This window comes from Python bivittatus, unplaced genomic scaffold (assembly GCF_059951505.1).
Source record: "Python bivittatus isolate LINGU-HERP-01145 unplaced genomic scaffold, Pbiv_v1 ctg000980_np1212, whole genome shotgun sequence".
Taxonomy (NCBI): domain Eukaryota; kingdom Metazoa; phylum Chordata; class Lepidosauria; order Squamata; family Pythonidae; genus Python; species Python bivittatus.
In genome coordinates this window covers 53,859,073-53,874,257 of record NW_028277125.1, presented here as the reverse complement: position 1 = coordinate 53,874,257, position 15,185 = coordinate 53,859,073, and the positions used below count along the sequence as shown (strand labels likewise).

At 35.4% G+C, this 15,185-nt stretch overlaps 1 protein-coding gene across 2 annotated transcripts in view; it reads right to left on the bottom strand.

The window, feature by feature from the left end:
* Positions 1-15,185, bottom strand: part of ATRNL1 (attractin like 1) — a 578,187-nt gene that overhangs the window by 370,672 nt on the left and 192,330 nt on the right. For both annotated transcript variants that reach the window (XM_088131807.1, XM_088131808.1), the window contains exons 22-24: positions 10,683-10,777; positions 8,576-8,654; positions 2,503-2,660 (exon numbers count right to left, since the gene is read on the bottom strand). In XM_088131807.1, the coding sequence (XP_087987933.1) occupies positions 2,503-2,660; positions 8,576-8,654; positions 10,683-10,777 (332 nt within the window). The remainder of the gene's footprint in view (positions 1-2,502; positions 2,661-8,575; positions 8,655-10,682; positions 10,778-15,185) is intronic.

Here is a 15,185-nt window from a genome sequence, read left to right as displayed (position 1 = left end):
ACCTCAGATCCTGTTTTGAATTGAAGGAAATGAAGAAAATGGCTAGTGTACCCTAATATTTTTAATAGCAGCTACTACATCTATACAACAGCTTCAAAAGGGTTGTTTTGCAATGCCTATTAAAACAAAGGAAGCATTTCTTTTCAAATAATTAAAACATTCCTGTTATTGGTAAGACTTGCACAGCTGCTTCAGAAATTGATCTCTGCTGTGGCCGCATATATGTGCATGGACAGGCACTTCACTTTAATTTCATTCTAGCAAAGTGGTTGCACATGTGCACACAAAGGCAGCCAGGAGCAGCTTCCTAAGCAGTTGTGTAGACTTTGCAAATAAAAGGCTTCTTCTAACAATTTTGAAAGAAGTAGTTTGTACACACAGTCCTATATACTGCAACACATCCCTTTCAATCAAAGGCTTTGCATAACACAGGTAGCTATAAACAAAGATTAAGGAGAAGTCTCATTCAATAAAAATATAAATAGGATTGAAATATCAAATAATGCTACCTATTGATATATCCTTGAAGAAAATTAGAACTATGAACTTCCTGGTTAAATTTATTAGAACATATTGTTAAATCAAAGCTAGCAGCTCTTGTTATTTTAAGTGAGATCCCTTGCTTCATTGCACTTGCCATCGTTTATCCTTATCTTTTATCTTTTATCACTTTTATTGTAATTTCTGTGTTTGTTGTGAGCTCCTCAGAGTCGTTGAGAGTCAGGTATTTATCAAATACAAGTTTAATAAATTATTTTTATTACTTAAATGTTAAAATCATTCTGTTAACCATATGTGACTTAGTGTAAACTGCAAGAGTTTAGAGGGCCTTTGTATTTGAAAATGTTATAAAGATTCTTAGACATGTCAAATCTGTGCTGCTGTTACTTGTATTTTTCAATGACATTATCCTGCCATCTTGATTCAAGAATCAAACTTGTTCCAAAAAATGAAAGCAGCAAATCTGGATACATGTGAAACAGGTAGGAACGAGAATAATGCTTTGGAAAGTGGCAGAGGGCTGCTCATCTCTTAAAGCAAATTCTCTGGAACATTCTGAAATTCTGCTTTTTATCTCTACCCCCTCTGCCCCCTAAAAAGTTATCCAGGGAGTTAAGGAACCCTCCAAAGTTGTGAGAGAAAGAAAGGTTTAGTGGTAATTGCTGCCTCTTCTTTCATCAGAGTATTCACTAGTTCTTGGTTTCCACTATGAAATGTGTGTTTCCAATTGCAGAAGCATAAGCCTAGATGAAATCAGAGCCATGAAAGCCAGCTGTCCCAAATTTGTTTTCAGATGAAGTACTGTGTTTCACCTAAACAATTTTTTTCACAGCACCTATGCATACATAATAATGAACTCTATTACTATGGCTCTTAAAATAGTTATCACTCAAAACCTGCACATATTAGAACAAAGTTGTGTACAAAAATGTGCATAGAGGTATATGCAAAAAAGGATATATTTAAAAGTTAGTATATTAATTGGGCATGTTAGAGAAACTTGCATATAAAACAAAGCAATACTTTTAAAATGGCAGGAAAATCCAATTTTAAAGCACGAACAATTGGATATAATGTATGTCAGGGTTGCCAAGGTTGCCACGGTCTTAAAGTTGCCAAGGTTGAGGAACCCTGACAACTTTAAGACGGGTGGACTTCAATTCCCAGAATTCCCCAGCCAGCCTTGCTGGCTGGAGAAATCTGGGAATTGAAGTCCACCCGTCTTAAAGTTGCCAAGGTTGAGGAACCCTGCTGTATGTGACAGTTCCATGAATAAATTATAGACTGATTGATTCATACATCCATAGATGCAATCTATAATATTCTTCTTCTGAAATATTAGAAATTATATATAGACTAGGACTGGGGATACTCAGGTTCAAGTTTATTCTAAACCAAAGAAGCTCAGTGGATCACTTGTCCTTAGTCAATTAATCTCAAAAGTTGTGGTGGTGGAGAAAAAAGGAGGAGGGAAGGATATATACACACCCTGAAGTCCTGCAGGAAAGATAGGATATAGGTCTAACAATTAAAAAAAAAAATGAAATATTTCCATAGCCTTCATACATGCCTCTAAGAGGTAAGATATAAACTAGGGCTTTTGTGACAGATCAGCAGTTAACATATGCTTTATCAAATTCTGTATTTTTTTTTCTTTTTCCTATAGAAGCATAACAATTATTTCATCTATCGAATTATAAAGTTATGACACAGCTAATCAGTGGTCCTCAAAAGTATACAAAACATGCAGATTTGGTACTTCACCAAACAACAAAATCAGATCTTTATTTTGTACTTCTAGAGGCTGCAGTTTCAGAAAAGCTGGGAATGTTTTTTTAAAAAAACAACAATCATACACACAATAAGAGGAACATGTCAAATAATTTATAATCCAAGATCTCACTTCATATTCTGCATTCAGATATGCATTTCTGGTGGCCTGGAACCAGCACTATAACTTAATGTAACTGAAGTACCAATACCATTACTGTTTATACTAACCTGTATTTTGATTGGCCATGAAAAGTTGCTGACATATACATAGAAAGTGATGTTTGGGTTGCTCCTGAAATTGAATTTTTCACAGGAAAAACTGTCCTTATATTCCTTGATATTAGTCTTCGAGACTACAGGAATCTCTTCTCCAGATATTGTTCCAGCTATTAAAAAATACAAAAAGCCAATAACAGACAGGACCATTAAAAAAAAAGTGATTGTTAGGCCACCTCATCCAAAATTATATATGGTGTGTCCGTGAGAGATAGGTAAAAATGTACAATCTGCACACTTGATTAAAGTTAAATGCGATAATGGAGCATAATAGAGAAATGTATCTAACCTATAAAGAAGCAATTTTATAGATTAAAAAAATCTGTCACCATGTGAATGTATACATATATTCTATTACATATCTGTTTCAGCCACATATAGATAATGGAACTGTAATTATAGCAACTTTGTTTCATTTAAATGGTTAATATAGTTTCCAAAAGTAATTTATACTTAGTAATTTATCCTAAAACTGCAAAGTTATTCAAGTATAGAATTGTCTTGATTGTGAAATATTGCTCTAGTTTTTCAAGTGCTCCTAAGAAGGATAATATCATACCAGATAAATTTATTTCATTTGCAAGAAATGAGACTATTCAGCTATGCCGTTTAATCTGTATACTGCTGAACTGGTAGAATCAGACAACAGTGAGTTTTTAAAAACTCTACGCAGAACTCAGGGAAAGTTGCACAGGAGAAGTGGGTTCCAGTTAGGAAACCACTGGAGGAGAGTGCTTAGTAAAAGGGCTTATCCATCCTCCTGTGTCAGTCAGGCATGAGATTGGGAAACACTCTCATTTATCAAAATATTTATCAAAATATTTATCAAATTCATAGTTCCATATAAAATGCAATTAAGTATAACAATCTAGGGAGGGCCCTTCTTTAAAATTTGATATAAGAGCATAATATGCTTTTTTGTTACTAAAAATTTGTAAAACGAATGCCACATTCTTCTGTATTATGCATTCTAAATAATTAAGTAACATACATAGCTTGGTTCTCTGGAATTCATTATCCAGTGTCAGTATTATGCAGAAATGAAATTCCTTTTATTATTGTTCTTGTTGTTGGTTGCACAGTCAGCCAGAAGTTTAGACTGGATTTGGCATTTTTGTCCATCTATTGAGCCCTTCTCAAGGACCTGGGATAGGCAGATGTTGTTGCTTGATGGTGTTAAAGGTATCATTGCAGGATATAACTTGCCTTTTGCAATTGACTGATGGTGATTTTGTCAGTGCTGGTGGTCTTCAAGTAGTACTCCAGATGTTTGGGGACTGCACCCAAGGGCCTATTATATTGGCACTAACTTTGCTTTCTTTTGCCACAGTCGCTCTATTTCTATTTGCAGATTTTTGTATTTTGTGATTTTCTCCAGTTCTTTCTCTTCTCTTCTACTGTCTCCTGGTATTGCAATGTCCATTATCCAGACTTTTTTATCTTTCTTACCAACAATTGTTAAATCTGGGGTGTTGTGTGGCAGGTGCTTGTCTGTTTGAATTCTAAAGTCGCAGAGCACTTTAGCTTCTTCATTTTCTATTACTTTGTCTATTTTGTGGTCCCACCAGTACTTGCTTGCAGACAAGTGGTATTTCTTGCATATATTCCAATGCACCATTGTTGCTACTTTGTCATGTCCTTGTTTGTAGTCAGTCTGTGAGATCTTGCAGCAGTTAACCAGGTGGTCCACTGCTTCTTCAGCTTCTTTGCAGTGGCAGCATTTGCTGTCTGTTGCCTCAATTCTGGCTTTATATGCATTTGTTCTTAAGGCTTGGTCTTGTGCAGCCAGAATTAGCCCCTCTGTCCCTTTCTTCAACTTTCCTGCTTTTAGACATTGCCAGGTCTTCTTGTTATCTGCTTTGCCTGTTAGTGTGTGTGTGTGTGTGTGTGTGTGTGTGTGTACTGGCCATGTAATACTTTGCCTTGCCATGTCTCTTTTCTGTTCTTCATTTGGTCTTTCTTATAGGCCAGTTTGGTCTCTTTGGTATTCAGTAAGCCTTCATGGTATACTAGCTTCAGTGCATCTTCACTGTCCTTCAGATATTCTTCCAATGCCTTTTTCTTCTTCAACCGTCTGGTGTACTTGCAACATTCCACGCCCACCTATGCTCCTTGGTAAGTAGGGACTGTCAATATCACTGCATGGATGAAGGGTATGAGTCATTGTCATTATTTTTCTGGTCTTCCTCTGCAGGGCTTTTAGTTCAGCTTGAGTCCAGTCCACTATTCCAGCTATACATCTAATGACTGGAATTGCCCAGGTATTCATCACCTTGATGGTATTTCCACCACTGAGTTTGGACTTTAAGATCTTCTTCACTCTTCTGATGTATTCACTAATAACTTTCTTCTTGACTTCAGTGTGCTTGATGTTGTCAGCTTTAAGGATGCCCAGGTATTTGTGGTGATCTTCTTCATCCAGACTCTTGATGTTATTTCAGTTGGGCATCTTGATTTCACTATTTTTCCCCTGTTGATGGTAAGGGTGGCACATATGTCCAGTCCAAACTCCCCTGTAATATCTTGGCTGTATATATGGACAGTATTGAGCAGCGATTCAACTCCAGATGGTATTTTCCCATACAGCTTCAGATCATCCATATAAAGGAAGTGGGATAACCTGGCAGATGTTTTTGATGTTTGATAGCCATGGCCTGACTTGTTCAGTATTGTTGACAGAGGAATCAATGCAATGACAAACAGTAGTGATGATAGTGAGTCTCCCTGAAAGATCCTTCTCTTGATGTTAACTTGCAACTGTGTCTTCCATTGTGCCATTGACTAGCAACTGTATCTTCCATTGTGCCATTGATCTTTGCACAAAGCTTCTGATGTTTCTACTGGCTCCTATTATTTCTAGGCACTTGATTATCCAATCATGTGGCAGGGAGTTGAATGCCTTCTTGTAATCAATCCAAGTTACATTCAAGTTGGTCTTCCTTCTCCTACAGTTTTCCAAAATCATCTTTTCAATTAGGAGCTGATCTTTTGTCCCTCTGCTGTTTGGGTGGTTTCCTTGCTGCTCAGATGGAAGGAGCTTGTTTTCAACTAGATGCTGTTGGACTGCATCAGCTACCACACCAGTTAGCAATTTGAAAGTTGTTAGCAAGCAGGTAACTGACCATCAACATCTTGGAAGATATTATTTTTGTATGTGTTTGGTTTTTATTCTATTTGTATTGTATTTTATATTGTTTTATTGTATTTTAATATTTATTGCTATTTTATTGTGAACCACCCAGAGTCACTTTTTGTGAGATGGGCAGTATCTAAATTTGAAACAAACAAATTGGCCTATAGTTGCCTGGTGCTGCCCCTTTTGCTGGATCTTTCATTATTAGGTAGGTTTTGCCAGATGTTAACCAATATTCAATTTCACTTCTTTGTAGTATGTTGTTAAATTGCTTGGCAATGAGTGGGTGCCCACCAGTCAGATATTTCAACCAAAAAACATACAGTTCATCTTCACCTGATGCTGACCAATTCTTGATCTTCCTTGCCCTTTTCTCCACTATTTCCGCTGTTATTACAAGTTCTTTCATTTCAGCTTCTTTTTTATTCTTATCTACCTCCTTTATCCAAGCTGCATTCTTGTTGTGTTTCTTTGGGTTGTCCCACAGCTGCGCCCAGAACTTCACCGTTTCTTCTTTGTCAGATGTTGATTGGTTCATTGCAGTCTCTCTATTGATGGACTGGTAGAAACATTTTTGATTCAACTGAAAGTGGAGATTCTGCCTGTAGTGTGCTATTCAAGTTTATATCTGCTGATCTTCTTGTCTATGGCTGTTATTTGTTGCTTTATTATTTCCAGTGCTTCCTTGATCTTCCTTGTTTCTAGGTGATATCTCTTGATCAGGTATTCTTTGTTATTTGTTCTTCAGCTTCTTTTCTTACCTCTGTTCTAGCTTGCTTGCATCTGACCTTAGCATGCTGATCTTATTTTCCAATCTGATCTTCCATTTTGGTGGTGCACTGCTTGGCTTTTTTTCTAGTTTGTTGATTTTGCATCCAATGTATTCAGTTATAATTGCAGCCATTCTGTACATCAGTTGGTTTCTTTCTTGCAGTGGCCTGGTGCTTATATTTGATATTACAGTATTGGCATCGTTTAATACTCATGTTAGCTGTTTCTTTCTAACAAGCTTCAATGCAGGCAAACTTATTCTGTTGTTTTTGTGCTGTTCTAGATGCTCAGTTATTCTTTGTTTCAATGCCTCTTCTTTTTTAGTTAGAGGGCTTTGTTCTTTCTGAGGAGAAGGCTCTACCATCTGAGCTACTTCTGGCAAGGCTTCGATTTCTTTGCCCTGGGTAGACCTTTCCAGTTCTTCCAATTCTACTTCTGTGAATACATGTTATAAATTGACTTTGATCTGTTAGCCTCTGTTCTGTTATTTCTGATTCTGGAGGTTGTTCTTTCCAGAACTGGTACATTCTTTTCAGATATCCTCTTCTCATTAGACTTGATCTGTAATAGCAGATCATTATTTCTTTTTTTTTTTCAGTCTTTGTGTATTTGCGACAGGTAAACAACTTTTCTTCCAGTAGTTCTGCAGCTGCTGGCCTCATTGCTCAGCCAACCGTCCTGAGCCCTGTAGCCCACTTGTCACCAGATGTCCAAGAGATAAAACCTAGTACGGTTGACCCGGGTGATGACCGATCCAGTATGGGTTTCCTTAAACTACGTCTCACCATATTGTTTATGGGAGAGACACTCTTTGTTTGGCTCCTCTGATGAGACCTGTCCAGTATGGTTGAACCTCTGGCGTAGCTCACATCCTCTTTGGAGCATGCAAACCCCACAACAAGGCAGTGCCTCACTGGGAGATTATTATGGTGGGTCACAGAGTCAGCCAGATGTTTAGACTGGATTTGGCATTTTTACCCACCCAATGAGTCCTTCCGAAGGACCTGGGATAGGCATTTGTTGTTGTTGTTAGTCCTTTTATTATTGTTAGGGGAAAAAAAGCAGTACAAGGAGTTTATGGAAAAGGTATTTTTTGGCAAAATCACTGCAGGATACTGTCCCCCATTCTTCTTTTTGAAATATCATTATCAGCTTTGACTTAACTTGCTTATGCTAAGCATATTAGGTATTATGAATATCCTGTAATCCCAACATAGATGTCAGAATAAAAGGAAGTTCTTCAACATAATAGAGGTGTATGTATATAACACATGGAATATTACAGTGTGATTGTAATGACTTTTAACTACTTCACTGTCTTCAGATGTGGCATGTGAGGTGTAGCATTTAAAAGATTTACAGATGATCTATAAATCAGATATATGGAATGTATATACCCGCGGAAGCTTGGCTCCATCTAATATGTATGGACATGTGGTCTTCCTCAAATATATGTACAGATACTTAAAGTCATATATCTGTTGCACAAAGTATAAAGAGCCTCCATTTCCTACCCATCCTGCATAATTCAGTCAAATACAATCAAGGATACTCTCCTTGGATATATTTTCAGAAAGTCAACAGAACCAATACAAGGAAACTTTCTAAACAAAGCTTTTTATTAAAATCAATGAAAAAACTGGGTCCAAAGTTTGAGTGTGGGGGGAAGGAACAGATGATAAGCAGATTCTTTTATCAGAAGACTCAGAAGAATTTTTTTTGTTTCATATCAATGTTAAGGTTAATAATTAAATTCCAAGCTTCAACACTGAAACAAAGAAATTAAAAACTCAGTCTCTGCTGTCGTCAAGGAAGTAATTTATCTTAATTAAAATCACTGTGTTCATAATACTGCCACTATAAAATTTTAAAGAGCATACAAGGTTTTGTTACTCAAGTAATTTTAATTGAATAAGAAAGTAAGTTAACATGTTAATGAACCTTTATTTAATTTGCAAATTATCTGTTTTAAGTAATGTCATTAATAATGTCATAATGAGAATGGGAAAAGAATGTATTTTATTAACATTTACTAAAAAGCAATCATGTATACATGATACATGATTGCAATACATGAAATAATATTTAAAAAGGGAAAAATAGTACTAATGCCTTTCTTACCTGTAGAGCCAATAGACCATGTGATATTCAGGTTAAAGTTATTTGATGCATTGATTGATATGTCCAAATTTTTGTTTGACTAAAAATTTTAAAAATAGAAAACATGAACATTACATTGAAAAACAGCTTAAACTTTGATCATAGGTAGTCAAACATATACACTGACCCTAACACACTGGACTTTATTCAGGAAGAAGTTCACTTCTTCTTGATGGCTGTAGAAGGGCATCCTTCCCCTTCTACAGCCATCAAGAGTGAAGATCTCTACAGACAGCAGAGAACTATTAGGTACAGCTACTGGTAGAAGACCCAAATTTTTCAACATCCAAAACAACAGGGGGGAAAAGGCCAGAAAAACCATTAAATTTGGAGAAATTTGAATTATATGTAACACTTTTATCATCTTTCAGAGTTATACAGTCACTTCATTATTTTGTAAGATACATTATATATAACTTTGCTTAGAAAAATATGCTTTATGCATAAATTTGAAGAAGTATTGCTTACAGTTTGAATTTATTTTAAAAAGTTTTTAATACTGCATCTCCAAACCATTAAACTTTAATGAATGATTTGCCTATAAATATAACAGCTGTTAATTTTTGCTTCCTCAGCAGGAGATAGTATTAAAGTATTACATAAATAGACAACCATTTAAGAATGAGAACATAAGAAAACATCAACATTGCACAAAGATGAAAAAAAAATATTTTGGACAGATATGGAATGGCACATTTTTTTCTTTTAAGGGAAAAAAGGGAAACAGTCTGAAAACACCCAGTATGACATACTGAAACACTGTCTAATCATTTTCAAATATTATATTTGAACTAATATCACTATCAGCAGTTCCTTCTTTTAATTATTTTATCCTTAAAAAATTGGCTAGGAATTTTGTTATATGATTATTATTATTGTTGTTGCTGTTGCCTTCAAGTCAATTTTTGACTCCCGGCAACTGCCTGGACTAGTCCCTGCAGTTTTCTTGGCAAGGGTTTTTGGAAGTGGTTTGCTGTTGCCTGCTTCCTGGGGCTGAGAGAGAGTGTCTGGCCCAGGGTCACCCAGCTGGCTTTGTGCCTAAGGTGAGACTAGAACTCACGGTCTCCTGCTTTCTAGCCTGATGCCTTCCCACTACACCAAACTGGCTTTCCATGATTTTATATGATTTTATATTGTTTTTATTTTTTTTTACTTGCATTGGTTTGCTGTTTTATATTGTTTTTTAATTATCTGTGAGCTGTTCAGAGTCTTGTATGGAAATGGACAGCTATATAGATTTGATTAAGAAAAAAAGAGGCAATTGCCAATGGACAGAAATCAGCAACACTGCTCCATGTGACTCTGACTCCAGCACTACCAACATGATAGTTCCTTCTGCCACTTCTAGAGCACGAGGTTAGCTTTACTGGGTGTAGCTCAGCTCTGGCCTCTGACAAGGGGAATAGTGGGGTAGTTCAGACAGCTAAACTCTTCCTCCTAGCAATTTCTCACTTTGTAAAGTAAAGGAGTTTATTTACAACAATAATAGAGTAGAATAATCCTTCAAGCTACAAACATCTAAGAAATAAAGGTTCAGCCACCAATATCAATAAGTCTACAAAAAGTTTTTATTTTTTCCTAAATACATAACATTTGACAATATTATGGAGTTAGGGTGGAATTCTTTTTTTCATACCTGTGTCCATTTACCATTATATGCTTCATGTTTATATGGCTGCTTTCAGAGGAGGATTGTTGCACTCCCCAGAAGAAGCATGAAGCAGCATAATTAATCCTAACGATATGCTCTGCAGACCAAATTAGGGACACTGAATAATGAAGGGATGGACTAAGGGAATAACAACCTAGTTTGTTATGCCTCAGCTGTAAGAACAACAATACTGATAGAAGTACAGCCATTTTTCTCAGCTTCGGTAATAAGGCTTACAAAGCTAACAGTTACATCACCCGAGACTTCAGTTCCTGATTGTCTTAAAGTTATCTATAACAGTCCTACTTGGCTCCATTCTGTTTCTGCAAAGAGATTGTTTAAAAAAGAGCTACGTACAAATAAAACTCAATCTATAATAGCAAAATTTATTATAGGTACTCATTTATATCAGCTTACCTGTTCAGGGTTTGCAATGAAGTTTATGGCAGTGTGATGGCGATCGTCTTCTTGTAATAGACTGAAGGTAAACTGGTAGTCAATCAGTAAACTATCTGTGAACAAAGTATTAAAACGAACACGTGTGATCATGTTGAATTTCAAACAGAAACTATAGAATCAATACCTTGTTCAGATTCATGAAAACTTCAATATAGTCTACAATCTATATGTTACAGTTAGAGACATTTTCTCATTCTTTATTGCATTCATTTTTTTTTCTCATGCTTAAACCACAGACAGTGAGAAAAATAACACCAAAATACGATGCGTATATGATTAATAGGTTGAATAAATCACACATTTTCATTATTTTATTATCTATCAATAATTTAAATTAATAATTTCAAAGAGTAAATCCAATAAATGGAGAAGGACAGAGATCATTCTCTCTCCTCCCTATAGCCTTTCATGCTATAGAAGGATTACCCAATTCCAACAAACCTTCTGAGGCCATATAGGAGATAATTGTAATGGAAGAAAGCAATAATAAATGTTCCTGTTGCATGTTGACTACTGTCTATTTGATATTAGTTTTGATTTATCAAAAGTGAGTGAATGAATGAATTAATGAATATACACACACACAAACACACACACACACTTCTTTTTCACTGAACTTGAATGAAGGTCTCTTTATCAGCTTGCTTTCAGTTTGCCATAATGTGTGAATCCTATCTAACAAAGATATTATGGCAGTGAACAGATTCATACATCATACTAAGCCAAGCAAACTACTTTATTGCTTACTGTTCTATGTGAATTAACTTTCAGGGACCAGCATAAGGTCTTGTCAGGCTGATGCCACCCCCAAATTAAATAAACATGGATTATAATAGACCTTCAATATATGAGAAATGCTTCCAGCGTTTCAGTAAACAGGATTAGATATTTTTACATGAGGTCACATGATGAGGTCAATCAAATTTATTATAAAAACAAATCTAAATATATATATAACCTTAGTTGGAATCCTCTGTTTTCTGAACTGCAAAATAATAAAATAAACTCACCAGAAACAAAACCAAAAGCAAAGCCTTTAATCACTCCTTCAAAGTTCTAAGCAGTCAGGTTACCATCAACTAAAAATGTAAGTTTTCTTCCAAGTACAAATGTCATAACTGATTCCATTCCCTGTTCTTAATCAGGCTATACTGAGGAGCAGAATCTAATGGGAAGTTCTGCTTGTATTTGCTTGAGTATATCTGGAACCCCACAAGTGAAAATGAACAGATTGTGCTACTCACTGAAGAAGGACTAGGAGGGAACAGGGACTTTTGGAGTAGACCATGGGTATGGATTCACACTGCTCCATATATTCTTCTTTAGCACCATGTACAGTATATAGTGCAAAACCATTTAATTGGCAAAATAACTTCAGTATAGCAATTCAGTTTGGGACAATGAAACTTAGCAGTCATCCTATATTTTTCAAAACCCAATATGATTTAAAGAATAGCAGTAAAGTAATCCATCAATTTTGAACTGTGGTGCTGGAGAAGACTCTTAAGAGTCCCCTGGACTGCTAGGAGGTCAAACCAGTCAATCTTAAAGGAAATCATGATTGCTCATTGGAAGGATTGATAATGAAGCTCAAGCTCAGATACTTTGGTCACCTAATGAGAAGAGAGGACTCTTTGGAAAAGACCCTGATGCTGGGAAAGATTGAAGGCAAAAGGAGAAGGGGACAGCAGAGGATGAGATGGTTAGATAGCATCACTGAAGCAATGAGCATGAAACTGAGCAAACTCAGGGAGGCAGTGAAGGACAGGAAGGCCTGGCGCAATATGGTTCATGGGGTCACGAAGAGTCGGACATGACTTAACGACTGAACAACAACAAAATCCATCAATGCATGATGTCTATGTGCTGTTTCTTTGCTACATTTTTAGCAATATCCTACCATGAGTATCAGTCACTGAGACTACACTTATTTAATATATAATATATATTAATATATTATATACAAAGTCACATTAGAAGAAAGCATTTATTTCCAAGATTTCTTTTTCATTTCTATTAGGTACAGCCCATCAGATTTTAGTATAAGGCAATTTCCTTAGCAACTTATATACCAATGAATGTTAACCTCTGTAATATAAGCTAGGCAAGCATATTTGATATGTGGACAAACTTTGGCCATTGGTCCAAAAAGTAAAAGAAAGCCTCCTAACACCATGTGCAAGTTATTCTTTCAGACTATTAAATAATGAAACTAAATAAAAGTTTAGTTTTATAAAATAAATTGCAAAAAATTACAACTCATTTTTATTAAACTCTGTTTACATTTGTTAAACATACAGATCCCTATAGATTGGTGGGATAGTAATTAACTATATGCAAAGCATCTAAATAACAAGCTTCAGTTCTGGATGGAATCAGAACGAATTTTATAGGGTGAATAAGCTGGTTTTAGATAACGTTGGTCAACTGTAGACCATGTTCTGGTACTACACCATGCTATTTGGAAGCAAATTCCCAATTTAAAATCACATTTATAGATAGCATTCCTGGACTTTAAATTTGCCATTTGCATCTAGAAAGATTTTGTAGGAGAAGCTCAAAAATACCATCATGAGTATGGAACTTCTTTATCTGATTTTGCATATCAATTTGCATATCAATTATTCCATGAGAGTAAGACAGTAAGAGTAACAACCAAGGGCTGTTTTCTGAGGTGATACACATACAGAGAGTTATGTTACGGGGATGGCCCCTGATCTGTTTGTTTATTAGTTCAATAATTGAATCATAGAAAATTCAGATTGTCACATCCCCAAATTACTAGGCACCAATATCCCAATACTGCTATACAAAGATCTCTTACTCTCCTACAGGTCTTAGAAAAGCAATGAGTTATATAGTTCAATATAGAATATAACAGGCTGGTATTTAAATAAAATACACACACACACACAGAGTATGCATATATGTGTGTGTGAGTGTGTGTGTATCTGTGTGTGTGTCACAATCTTTGCCAAAAATGGCCAAAAGATAGAATATAGATGAAAACCCAACAGAACACATCCATATTTGGGAGTGGTTTTTCATCCCAAGGGAATCTGGAGGGCTCACCATGTTTATATCATCCTATTGTATTAAGATCTGTAACAACCAAATAATTAACATTATTTAAAACATGTGAGATGGAAATATAAAAAATGTTGGGACCCATAAAAATGGGATATAGGGAGGGCTGGATAACTTTTCTACTCTTTGGATTAGGTCTTGAAATTTTTTTCTTACCAAATTCAGAAAATTTACCAAATAAGTCATAGTGCACTGTGAAGGGTTTGCCCACTTCTAATCCTGTCCTTTTCACCTCCCTGAACTTCTGAGGCAAATCTGAATGTCTAAATTTCTTTTTCCTTCGGGCTCTGTGGCAACCAAAGCTGAGCACCACTTTCATGAAACAGTTTGTTTTACAGAAATCACAAAATAATTTCTATAAATAAAGCATAAAACAAATGTGCAAGCCTAAGGTACAACTACGTTTGTGACTGACTATGGCCGGCTTGTTCAAACGGTAACCTCTAAAATATGCTGTTTTAGTTCCCATAATCTTTAAATGGTATGGAAAGTTGGATCACAACACTGCATTGTTTCAGACAGAAATATACATCCAGATTGTTCCTAAATTCATTTATCTTACCTCCCAAAAGTGTCATATTATTTATTACTGAGTAAAATTATACAAATAATGGATACATCTTGTCTTTCAAATATTTTTTGTCTTATAATATCTTATAATAGTAGTTAATTCATAAAGTATTAATTAGTTATAATGGATAACTGCTGGATTACATTAGATGCCTTACTAATGTATGAAGGAAATTTTGATGAACTTATGCATACTGAATTTTAATTTTTTTACTTGATATTTTTTTAAAATATTTAAGATAATTGCTTTCATTAGTTTTAGTACATAAAACTAATTCATTTGGATAGCTTTATTTATAGTCAAACTTCTTTTTATTAATTTATAAAAGTTTTCTGCATGAAAACTCCCCCATATGATTTTTGTATTCATATGCATACAAAGGTTTCTCTTTTTTTTCTTTGCACCTTGTATAAGCAAATATATCACTTCACACTTGAAACCACACTAAATTACTGCAGAAGCATCTTGCACTCCTTAAAATTATAGATCAGGACCAGTCTCGAGGTACCTGCTTTATATAAAAATATTATTTATTACAGTCATTACAGATATCAGAGACCCCAGTGATTACTGCTTTATAAATCCTGCACACGTGTATAATGTACTCATTTTAGTATGCTAGATATCACAAGCTTTAAACAAACTCTTTAAATAAGGATGTAACAGTCTAAGCAATTGTTTAATTTCAGTATCTTTGCTGAGTTTTTAAGGAGCAATTCCTTTCCTGATGAGCACACAAGACTCTGTAGAAGGTTAATGGGAGTTTTGTGACTGTATCCTGTAGGGAATAAACACATTGCTCT